Raw genomic sequence first — 12272 nt, 5'->3', positions numbered from 1 at the left:
TATGAGTGAGTACATCCCATGTTCCTCTTTTTGGGTCTGGCTTACCTCACTCAGGATAGTGTTTTCTATTTCCATCCATTTGTACGTAAACTTCAGGAAGTCCTCGTTTTTTACTGCTGAGTAATACTCAATGGAGAAAACAAGACATTCCAGGATAAGAACCTATGAACACCCAACATTCTTCTGAAGAGGCAGGCAGCTCTCTGCCTATTCTCTCTCTCTATCTATCTATCTATCTATCTATCTATCTATCTATCTATCTATCTATCTATCTTTCCCTTCTTCCCCCTCTTAAATAAACTCCACAGGCAAGCTCTCTTTGCATGGCATATTCTGTTTCCTGCCCATGGTCCCCCACGTGCAATGGGACCTGCCAGGGTCACTCACACAGAATCTTACAGTAGTCATGCCAACATTGTTCTCTTTGCCCAAGGTTACTTTGTCTACCTGGGATATTTGGTACTTCTGTTATTAGGATCCTGGAGAAGTCCCATAAAAGACAGCCATCCATGTATGCAATCAGCAAGAGTGTTTATTATCCCAAGAATAGAAGCACCAGCATGCTGGGGTTGCACATCTAACACAAAGGCAAAGATGGTGAGGGGCAACCCCCAGGAAAAGCTTGCAGGCTCTTTTATACAAATAAAGGAATTCTAAAAGCAGTACCCCATTCTATCTCGGATTGGCTTACGCAAGTGGCAATCATATTAGTAGGTTTCTAATTGGTTAGGGCTAACAGAGGATGGCTAAGGCTATAGCTTTTACATTCTTGGGTGAGTCTGAACAGGTCCCAGACTTTGTCCTTATTTGGTTATTGCCTTAAGGCAATGGGAGGTTTGGCCCAGACTTAGTACCCGAAGTTCTTCCCCTCCTCATTGCCTTGGCAACTGGGTGCCCTTTGTTCCTGTCTTCCTGAGAAATTGTCTTGTTTAGTTTCTAGAGGCAGGAACTGAGGCCTAGTCCTTAACTGAGTTTCTTAAGGGCCTGTCATGATATTTATTGGCCCTCTCATCTGTATGAACTTTAAGATTATTTGTTCTATTTTTGTGAAGACATTTTGAGGATTACATTAATCTTTAGATTGCTTTGGGGAGTCAGGCCATTTCCATGATATTAATTATTCTACTCTATGTGCCCTAATGGCAATGCTGAGCACAGCTTCATCTATTTCCTGGCCATTTGACAAAATAGATTAGTCACAAGCAGTAATGAATGTGATATATGAAGGAGTCTGTTGATGTCATGGAAATCTCCATTCTGAAAGCGAGTCACCATTTCTGTTAACAAAGAGGTAACTCTTCTGGACTAGGAATGCTAATAGCAGCTAATAGCACCACTGTGCTGCTTCTGACAGTACTCCGGGCTGCTCAGCATGAAACACACTGTGTGAACCTTAATGGATCTCTGGTGAGCTTTGCAAACTTTATTTGGTTCATATTCACCTATTTTCTACTTCCTTTTAATATAGTGGTGTGTGTGTGTCTGTGTGTGTGTGTGTGTGTGTGCGTGCGTGCGTGTGTGTGTGTGTGTGTGTGTGTGTGTGTGTGCATTTTTGTAGAGGACAGACTGAAGCTGAGCATCTTCCCCCCATTGCTCTCCATTGTAGTTTTTTAGACAAGGTCTGTCATATGAATTATATCTGTAAAGTGTCATGTGCCATCTGTGCTTCCTGAGAGCTGGCTCTGAGAACAAGCAGCCACGTTTCTTCCAAGTGTCCTCCAGGACTCCTTGTCCTGGGGCATCCCAGCCCCTGGCTCTGTAACGAGGAGATAGGAGATAGGAGAGAAACACGTGCCCTTGAGAGCAGCTAAAAGGTGAGCCATTTCCATAGAGGTTACCGTTTATCTCATGGTATAAAATGTCCCATGTCAAGACCTGGAGGCCTGCTGCTCATTCGGGGAGAGTCTGGGTCTGCTCAGGACCCACCATCCATCGTGATGTCTGGCATGGTTGCTTAGCAATGCTTCCCTAGCCATTTCTAAGTACTCCATCATCATAAGCCCCTGATATGACGATGACGGTTTACTGTCTGCCACTTGCTGTTTGTGCTTTGATTTTTGCCTACTATACATTTAATAAACTTATGCATTGCAAACCAAAGTACAGCTGTTATAGATCGTTCTCCATTCAGAACAAGGTCTCTTGCTGAACCTGAAGGTCATAAATTCCACTAAGCTGGCTGGCCAATGAGCTCCAGCGATTGCCTATCTCCAGCCCCCACCTCCTCCCACTGAAGTTATAGGATGTCCCAGCATCCTGTGTGATTGCTAGGGTTCTAGGATCAGGTCCTCGTGCCTGCAGGACAGGTACTTACCAGGTAAGCCAGCTTCAGGCTTAGAGTGTGGTTGTTCAAGCTTACACAGCAATGCTTTCAAAGGCTATTCACCATAAGAGGGCTAAACAATGCGGCCTTTACAACTGCAGAGATAACACATTTGTCAAGATTCTGTTAACAGTGTTGTATGATGCTCTCACACTCCCTGGATTGTCTGAAACAGATGTCATGAAAGCTATCTCAAGAAGCTTCTGCCTCCAATAAGAAGCCTGTACCCCTCTGAACCTCTGTTCTCACATCTCAGTTTACACAGGCGCTGTTAGCTGTAAGGTTTGATCACTACATGCTTAAATCAATATACTGTCTATAAGAATAATCTGCGAAGCTAACTCTGCTGCTGCTGCTGCTGCTGCTGCTGCTGCTGCTGCTGCTGCTGCTGCTGCTGCAAATCTTGGGAAGGCTCTGCTTCTATCTTTCCATGAACATTACACAATGCCATGAAAGAATTTATCCCGCATACCTCCCAGGCGATGTCTTTATTTCTGGAAACATGCAGACATGACATCCGGTCTCTGTACGTGGCCTTATTTTCTCACATCCTCTCTCACATCCTGCCCCCAGTGCTCTGGGAAGAAAAGGCGAGACCCTCCCTCTCTTTCCCGGGACAACTCTAAGCATTTTTAGAGCACAGTTCAAACACTTAAAAAGAGTGATACTGCTGACAGAATTCCTGGGCTACTGGGAATCTTCCAGAAGCTGATAGGTTTCATCTTCTCCACAGTCTAAAAGAGTGTGTGCCTCCTGAATCAGCCAATCAACACAGGCAATAAATCTTCATTCTCTGTTCTAGAGACTTCAGAGTTCCAACACCCAAAGCTGATCAAGTAGTTATTAACTTGTATTCCATAAAGAATGGCACATAGGGTTACAAGAAATATTTGATTACATATAACCAAAAGTATTTGAAGCGATTGTGTGTGAGGGTCAGTATCCCAGAAATTCCGAAAGTGTCTGGAAATAGTTTAAAAGATCTGTGCAGTTGGCATAACCAAATCACTCAGATTGTCCCCCAGACACAGAACCTAGACATCAAACACAGCAAACTTTTGACTCCTTGTTGTTGTCTCTCAGTTTCTGACAGACCTTTCTCACATGAAGATAACACCGTTCTTGAACAGCATTTTGTTGCTATGGAGGTTCCGCCAGGACACCTGACTGCCTTCTCCTAGTTGGCATTCACAGGAAATAGAAAGTGTGACCCCGTAGAATGAGAAGAGCTCCCAAATTTACCTGGTGGTCAGCTCACATGTTGTCTACCTCCTGTAGCAGTGGAGCCCAGCCCTCACTTACACGGACCTGCCACACGATCACCAAGGCTACCCCCAGGTGGCCAAGGACACTGCTGTGTACTGCCTCTGGCTGGCTGAGTCCTCGGTGGTTTCTTAGGAACTGTGTAGACTCCAGAGCACAGCTGTGCCGGAACAAAGCAGATGTCCCTTTTGAGTTTGTCACACATCCCTTCTTGTGAAAGCTGGAAGGTGCTTTGAACAAATCATGAGCAAAATAGGTGGTAGGTGTGCTCAGAAATACAAGTGCTAACTTCTTTAGTTTGCAACTTGGGCTGGCATTAGCAGCATGATGTATGACACTGATGGGTGCTGAGCCTTAGAATAGTCTGGATCATTTCATATTTTTTGACAGTTACTGACTGTGGTGGTTTGAATGAGAACAGCCTCCATGGGCTCATATGGTTGAATAACTGGTCCCCAGTTGGTGGAACTGTTGGAAGGATAAGGGGGTGTGGCCTTGTTAGAAAGATGTGTGACTGGACTGGGCTTTGCAGTTTCAGAAGATCCATGCCATTCCCAGTGTGCACACTCCTCCCTGTTTGGGGACAAGGATGTAAGTTCTTGGTCGTTCCTGCTGCCATGCCTTTGCTCCACCATCATGGACTCTGACCCTCTGGAACCATCAGCCCAATTAAACACTTTCTGCTCTGAGGTGCCTTGGTCATGGTGTTTTATCACTGCAACAGAAATAGCTAACACCCTGACGATGGAGACTTCTATTACCAAATCCTTTTGTTTTGAAGCTCTTGCCGTGTGTATTTCTCGTGGGTTTGAGCTTTTGTTTGTTTCCTTAAGCAAATTGTTAGAAATGTGGAAAAGGGAAAAGCTTGTTGACACGAATCTTCCTTGTAATCGGCAGTAAAGAAAACCTTAAATATGTATCTGAGGAAAAAACCAATAAATAGAAACAAAAGCAAAGTTAAAACCTGAACAATCTACTGTCAGACATATTCCAAACGACAGAACACCTGTTTCTACAAATGTTTGTGGCAGTTTGGGTTGTGACGTTTCAAAACTGAAAATGTCACAAATGTTCTTCAAAAAGTAATGGTCACTGAGCTTAGTGACACCTGAGAGTCTGAAATAGGAAGATAGCTATTTGAGCCAAAGTGGCTCAAAACCTGCCCCAGCAATTTAGTGAGACCCTGTCACAAAACTAAAAAAAGGACTCAGAAAATAGCTCAGTGGTAGAGCATTTGCCCAACATGTGCAAAGCCTTAGGTTTAATTACCAGTTCCACAACAATACAAAACAGCGATGAGTTATTAAATGGCAAGCACACATTGGTATATTCAACAAGAAGGAAAACTATACCGTGGATACACATAGAATTTGGGCTAGATACCCTGTGCTCCAACCTAGCCTGGTAAGTGTAGCTCCTGCCCCTCACTAAAGAAGTTTCTTTTTGCCACAGTTGGAGACTTGTGGTAGTTTGAAGGAAAATGGCCCCCAAAAGGAGTAGCACTATTTGGAGCTGTGGCCTTGTTGGAAGAAGTGTGTCACTGTGGGGGTGGGCTTCAAGGTCTCATACATGCTCAAGTCATGCCCAGTAAGACAGATCACTTCCTGTTGCCTATGAGTCCAGATGTAAGGGCTCTCAACTCCACGTCATCCTGAACTCTGCCTTGCTTCCTGCCATGATGATAATGGACTAAACCTCTGAAATGTAAGCGGGCCACCACAATTAAATGTTTTCCTTTAGAAGAGTTGACATGGTCATGGTGTCTCTTCATGACAATAGAAGTCCTAACTAAGACAAAACCATTACAACACACTCACACACACACACACACATACACACACACACACACACACACACACAAATTAGTCAAAAATACAGAGAACTACTGACCATGGGTGTCCATCCCCAGTCAATACATCTACAGTACAACTCCTGCATCCAAGGCTCAGGAAACATCTCAGGAGAGGACACAGAAAGATTGCAAGAAACAGAACCAGGAAGTCTGCTTTGGGATTGTGCCTTCCAGCTACGATAGGGAAGTTAAACCTATGAAATCTCAACAACATTGCTGCCCAAACAAGACCTGGACAATTCTATCAGCAAATGGGGAAAGTCTTGCGAGGCCTACACCAAGATGAAGAGACTAGGCTATTATAACTACTGAGGGAGGGAAAATTAGTTTTCCCCAAGGGATGAATGCCCTGACTGGTTTCCAGCACCGAGTGGTCAGCCCTGGAACCACACACATAGGTACAGGCAGTGCTGAATGGACTCAGCAGGTAGTACTTACGTGACTGTTCACCTATATGTACTTGTAGCAACAATGGTTAAAGAGGAGGTCATGGATGGGGTCGGGGAGGACAGACACGGGAGCGGTAGGAAAGAGGAGAGAAATGAAATGATATAATTATGTTAAATTATTTAAGTTCTTCAAAAAAAGAATTTGGACTAATCTCAAGAAATTCATACTAAAATGAAGAAAGCCAACAACAAAAGTATGCGTGCTACATAATTCCACCAATATAGCACTTATGAAATAGCGTGATTATAGAGATGCAGAACAAATTGGGGGTTGCCAAGGGTTAGGCAGGAGTGGAAGCTAGGGAAGGGATATGTATAGGGAGTAAGCTTCATGAGGAGTCTCGTGGTGGTAACACAGCCAAGTCTTCTGAGGCTGCACACAGCGTGCATAGGTATTTGCACAGAGCTGTACACTCAAATGAGTACATGCATTGCTGGTGACTTCCGTACCATTAAAGGCACTGCACCCAGTCAGTTACCGGACTGAAGATGGCGCACCCTCTAGTGTACTTGGTAGAAATGCGGACTGCCCAGCCCAGCCTAACCATCGTGAAGAGAATGTGCATACAAGTAAGAGAAATTTGCTGATTAAGGGAAATCTTACTCTCCCAAGGTTTTCAGAATCCTAGATCTTAGAGATTTAGCGTACTACTTCAGCAGATCTCAAAGTATGACCCCAAAGATGAACATTTTCTGGACCCTACCGTCACGTAGAAACAATAGAAAACGCAAATTCTCCTTCCTAGACACCAAGTAAGAGACCCAACACCGGGTGCAGCAATGGTGGGCTCAACACACCCTCCAGGGGACCCTGGTGGCCACTCCATTGTACAACTACTGTTCCCACGGGTAATCCACCAGCACTGGTGACCCTGAGACTTCATTACCAACCACTCTGTGAGACTCCAGCCATCGTCTCCACACTGATTGTGACTCACGCTGAAGGTGGCTGTGCTCTGCCACAAACAGATTTTCAGTGGAGGAGAACAGAGAGATCCTTCAAAGCCCACTGTCCCAGGTCGCTGACTCACACAAGTGTCTGTAAAAGACATAATTTTCCATAAAGACCACACTCTAAAGGGATGTATCTTCCCATTAGGCCCGGCCTAATGAGCCTCTAAATGAAAGGAAATGGGATTATTTCCAGAGCTACCTAAAGCCTTCATCCTCTGCCCAGAAGTGATGCTGGGAGAAATGAAATTCATTTAAATCAGTAGTGCCCAGAGCACTTCACAAAGCAGGTCCCAAATGTAAACCCCGCTAAGTATAAATAATAATGCTAATAACATCTCATTCATCTTGTCTTTATCTCTGGGCCTGGGAGGATCAAACCTGATAGACATAGCTTCAAAGGCATCTCCCATCCTGGATCTGGGAACGAGTGTGTTCCAACAAGTCTCTCCAGCCTCCGTTCCCGCATTCCCAGCAGTTAGAGGTTCCAGCTCATCTGAAGTGGTATCTGAGCCTTTTCAGCCTATGATTGCCTTTAATGAGCCTGGTGGCACTAACCCCAACAGCATCCTCAGTGAAGAAACCGTTTCCAAGAGCCACGTGTTCTAGTGCTTCATCTTCCTCCATCCCTAGAAGTGCTTACAATACTTTCGTGAATTAAATCAAATCCTGTGCTTGTCAAGACAGCTTTAAAAATAACTGGAGGCTATGGACAGCTTAGCAGCATGAGGCTGGCAGCGAGCAAGACTGTGCTAAAGCAGAGATTGCAGCTCCCCCGAGGAGCTGGTGAGGCTTCCTTGTCAATCGCAGAGAAGAGGGAAGATCTGCAGCCTGAAGGTGGGCTACCCTGAAGCTTACACTGGCTCTGGGCCTGCTGACCAGAGACTACAGAACTGCAAAGTAAGCTTGAAGTTACACTGGCAGGAAAGTGGACGTCATGGTAGGGATTGTACAAGGCCACGGGTAGAAGTCTAGGCAGTGCCAATCAGCCTTGTGGATTTGGTTCAGCTTCTCGGGACAGGGTTGAGGAGAGGCTTTCTGGCCTCAGAGTAAAGCAGAGAGAGAGCTAGCCAGGCCCCTGCTCTGAGTTGATGGAGGAAGGGAGACATGAACCTCAGGGCGAACCACAGTCCACAGTGGGAAAAGTAGGCAAGGCCCAGCTTCTCTTCATTCAAACCTCGGTCAAGAATTCCCACTAAAGAACGTTTAGCTTGGAGAACCCTTTGGCCCCTCTAAGTCCAGACTAAGCAAGAGAAACTTAATGAAAACTTCTAGGAACTGGAGGCCTAAGAAGTGCTGGCTTAAGGATACGATTCCATAGATTATTCTAAAGCGTGGAATAGGTCATCAAAAGCTATTTGGAGGAAAAAAGACAACACAAAGGGAGGGAGGTAAGACATGAAGTGGCATCCACACCATCAAAATACTGCCGTTTGTTCAATCCTTTGACATCTGTATGTCCCAACTGGCTGCACACTCCAACCTTCTCCATCTGTGGTTCTCAGCCTTCCTAACGCTTCCACCCTTTAATACAGTTCTTCATGTTGTGATGGCCCCCCAAGCATAAAATTATTTTCATTGCTACTTCATAACTGCAATTTTGGTACTATTAAAAATTTTACTGTAAATCTCTGTGTTTTCTATAGGTCATGGGTGACCCCTGTGAAAGGGTCATTTAACCCCCAGAGGGGTCAGGACCCACACAGGTTGAGAACTGCTAATCGAGAAAGCTATACAATTCTCAGTTTCCAGCCTCCCTGAACACCATTACATCAGAATCTCTAGGAATGGGCCCACGCTTTGGTGATTTTCAAAACTCCATGGTGACTTTGGTATCTATCCTTGAATAGAACATGGCTGCTTTAATTTTTCATGCATAAAATGCCAGTCAGTGGCAGCATGTCCTATGGCATTGGATAGAAGTGCAGACTCCCTGGCCTGGCCCAGCCCTACAAATGAGAATCCAGATTTGTACACGTTTCCTTCAGTGAGGTGAGTTTGAGAAGTGCATGTTTTGGTTGGTTGGTTGCTTGGTTGGTTATCAGCTGGTTTGTTTTGGTTTTGTCCGTTTTCTTCAGACAGGATCCCTAGCTGTCCTGAAACGCAATGGGTACCTAAGGATGACCTTGAATTTCCGATTCTCTTCTTTCAGTTTCGCAGTTGATGAAGTTGCCTGCTTGTGTGGCCATGCCCTGCTAAGAAGCGCAGTTCTAAGGACATTGAGAACAGTGAGTCATACCCCTGGACTTAGCTGGGGGAGATTTAACAAATATTGGTGTCTGAGGCCCGGTCTGAAGCAATGCCTTTTACCCAGAACCAGCAGGAGGGAAGGGAGACCCAGACCTGCCGAGAGGCCCCTCGGTGCAGGTGACTGTGGCATGGCTAGATCAACCTTGCAATGCCATCTCAGTAGGGGGACCTGGGAGGAATAGGTTTGGTTACCAAGAAACCAGCCCCTGACCCCGAGAGAAGCAGAAGGGGTGGCCAGCAGATGCCTGTAGTCATGAAGCTGATTGGGAGTGAGATGTATTTTCATAGTCACCCTTCAACCCCCTTGATAGTTCACTATGGCCATGGGAGCTGAGCCTTTAACAAGCTCCCAGGAGATCTGCAGCAGCTCCAGCGGTGTGACTGCAGCTGTTGCAGTGGTGGTGGCTGCGGCTGCTGCGGTGGTGGTGGCTGCGGCTGCTGCGGTGGTGGTGGTTGCGGCTGCTGCTGCTGCTGCTGCTGCTGCTGCTGCTATGGGTTTGGGGTTATTCAGAGACTCACCAGTCTGACAACGAATGAATTTTAGCAGAAAGGCTTTATTAGTCACTGGCCAGGGTTACACCCAAGATTCCAGACTCTCGAAGTGTGCCCCCAGCTATTGTTAATGTAAGGTTTATAAAGGCAAAAACCATAAGGTTGCAGTTTTGGGGTTAAGCTCGCACACATCCTGCCTATGTGCAGGCAAAGCTTAGCTTTGGTAACAGACGTCCTGCAGATGCCTCAGCTTGAACGAGCAAGCATTTTATGCGGAAGCAGAACCGGCCGTTTATGTCGTGACCTGTTATCTTGTAAGAACAGTAGAGGCAGTTAAACATTTTGGCAAAATGAGGCAAGGCAGTTTTTAAGACTAGCCCAAATATTCCAAGAAGTCGTTCATCTTGGACAAGGTAGCTGTCAGGACACAGTTTATAAAGCTTACAGACTGGAGCAGGTGCACAGCAGGTTCTGAGTTTTATACTCAATGTAGATCATCACCTTCTCCCTATGAGGTGTGTCCTAGGTCAAAGCCTTGACTCTGTGGTGGGCACCTGTTCATACTGGGACCTAAACGCATGAATTTGTGTATCTGGCTCAGACACTGATGTTGCAGGGGCCGACTGGCTTCACCAGGAGCACGGAGCTGAGGACCCTATAACAGCTGACAACGGGGTTCCTAGCCAGGAGAAACCTAAGAATGAGGATGGGAATCATTTGTCTCCCTGGTTTAGGGCCTTCTCCCTTTTAGCAAGGTTTTTCTGGAGCACTGCCAAGTTATCTCTAATAATTCCCGAATGGTTTGTATAGGAACAACATTTCTCCCCTACAGCCATACAATAACCTCCTTGCTCAGCACAGAGCGGGGCCCACACTGTAGAAACACCTCAGCTAATGAGTCTACCTGTTTTTCTAGCTTGGCAATAGATTTTTTCTAATAGGGATAGATCTTGACACCCTATGATTTTGAAGTCAACGCCAGCCTTTGCTGTTCCTGTGGCGCCAAGAGCAGCTTCTGCTGTAGCTGTGCCTAAGCTTTATTGAGAGGGACAAGGAGGGGAATTGCAAGTTGTTGTTTTTCTTGCACCCGGGGACTGGAAGACTCTGTGAATATAAGTGTTCTCTCCCTGCTGAACCATCCTAAATATACACTGGACGAACAGGGGTACCAAGATACTGAATTTGGGGGCTTGCTACGTATGCCAGATAGACAAACATGGGTGTAATCCATCAGTCCAAAACAGCTAAACAGTTTCTGCCAGGCAGTGAAGGAAGGAATGAACACTGGCAATGTGGCCACGGGGAGCTGAGAAATATTTAAGGTGAATCTGCATTTATTTTCAAATGGGAATTTGGACATATTATAGCTCTTTGAGTAAAACCGGGTCCCGCTTACCTTGAATTTGGTCTAGGTTAATAAATTCAATGGTCAAGTGGAAAGACAACCATGGACAGTGAGCAAAGGAGGGAGCAGGTGAAATGGGGCTCTGATAGATAGTGGGCCCTACATAGTTGTGGGGTTTGGGGGGATACAAAGTCAGCAATTAGTCATGGCATTTGGGTAAGTTACATTCATGAGCAAGTATATGGTGTTAACATGGCCATTAGGGACTCAAAGGAGCCCAGAGGGGTTGGGTTAGTGGGAGGAGAGAGAAAGGTGGTTGTGGAAGGAAGTGATGTCAGTCGGTCAGCCCCAGCTACAGGGCCAGGGCAGGTACAGTAAGTAGCTGGTTTGGTTATGGCATTCAAATAATGAAATTTTAAGGCGTGAACTTGGCTAAAGCTCTAAAGATGAGTATCTTAGTTCTCCCATCATAAGCTGTATCCTTCTCATTATGTCTATAGACAAAACCCACGACCCCTTTCCTCCATCTATCATTCCAGGGGTCAGGGATGGAGTAGGTGACCTTCGTATGCCAATCAACTGAGTTGAGTCTGGAAGGGTTTTCTCCGCCCCATCTGGGCCAGGTACTATGATATTTGCAGCCCCAGTGTGGACATCCTCCGTAATTTGGGTCCTGACAGTCTGAGCGAGTCTGCTCATATACAAAGCAGACATATATGGGAGAGGACATAGCATTGTAGAAGTCGTTTATACATTTCCCTTGGCAGGTGTCCCTTATATCAAAGGTGAGGCTGATAGTACTTGCACATCCTGTGACTGGACAGAAGGTAGAGGCTATTGTCTTGTTGCGGTTTTCCAAGGCAATTACATGGAACTTCCATGCCTTAGGGGTTGGTTTGGTTGGTATAGGAACCCGGGGAGGTGGGCCCTTCCAACTTGGGTTCCAGGAAAGAACAGAAGGGGATATAGCCAGACAAAACAACACCATTAAGTTAAAACCCATGTCTCTCTCGTCTTTTGTGGATCTCCACAGGTCTTGATGACAGTCCACTTTTTTTTTTTTAGCTGGGTCGTTGTTCCCAGTGGCACGCTTGACCTGAGAGCGATGTACCCAGGTGTGGACGCTGGATGCTATCTGCAGTGACAGCCGTAGAGTTGATCAGGATGATGAGGTGTGGTCCCTTCCAGCGGCGTCCAGGTATCTCAGCTCAGGGTCTCTTGATCCACACCTTATCTCCTAGCTGGAAGATGAGGTGTGGATGAGGTGGCGGACTTTGGAAAGCGAGGTGGTCACACCGTCCTGAATCAGTTGCAGAGCCTGTACAGACTGAACAGTTGGTGGTTAGT

General features: G+C 46.0%; 1 protein-coding gene across 1 annotated transcript; it reads right to left on the bottom strand.

Moving 5' to 3' along the window:
• Window positions 1-11340: 11340 nt before the first annotated feature.
• On the bottom strand, window positions 11341-11928 carry LOC106144303 (putative endogenous retrovirus group FC1 Env polyprotein). The gene has a single exon (XM_013353157.1). The coding sequence runs from the start codon at window positions 11926-11928 to the stop codon at window positions 11341-11343; it is 588 nt and encodes a 195-aa protein (XP_013208611.1).
• Between the last annotated feature and the right edge of the window lie 344 nt (window positions 11929-12272).

This window comes from Microtus ochrogaster, unplaced genomic scaffold (assembly GCF_000317375.1).
Source record: "Microtus ochrogaster isolate Prairie Vole_2 unplaced genomic scaffold, MicOch1.0 UNK3, whole genome shotgun sequence".
Taxonomy (NCBI): Eukaryota; Metazoa; Chordata; class Mammalia; order Rodentia; family Cricetidae; genus Microtus; species Microtus ochrogaster.
The sequence above is the reverse complement of the archived record's forward strand: the minus strand, read 5'-3'. Positions and strand labels throughout refer to the sequence as shown.

What these genes read in the sequence shown, in the direction of transcription:
- LOC106144303 (XM_013353157.1), bottom strand. Translation starts at nt 11,928, where the DNA reads ATGGGTTTTAACTTAATGGTGTTGTTTTGTCTGGCTATATCCCCTTCT.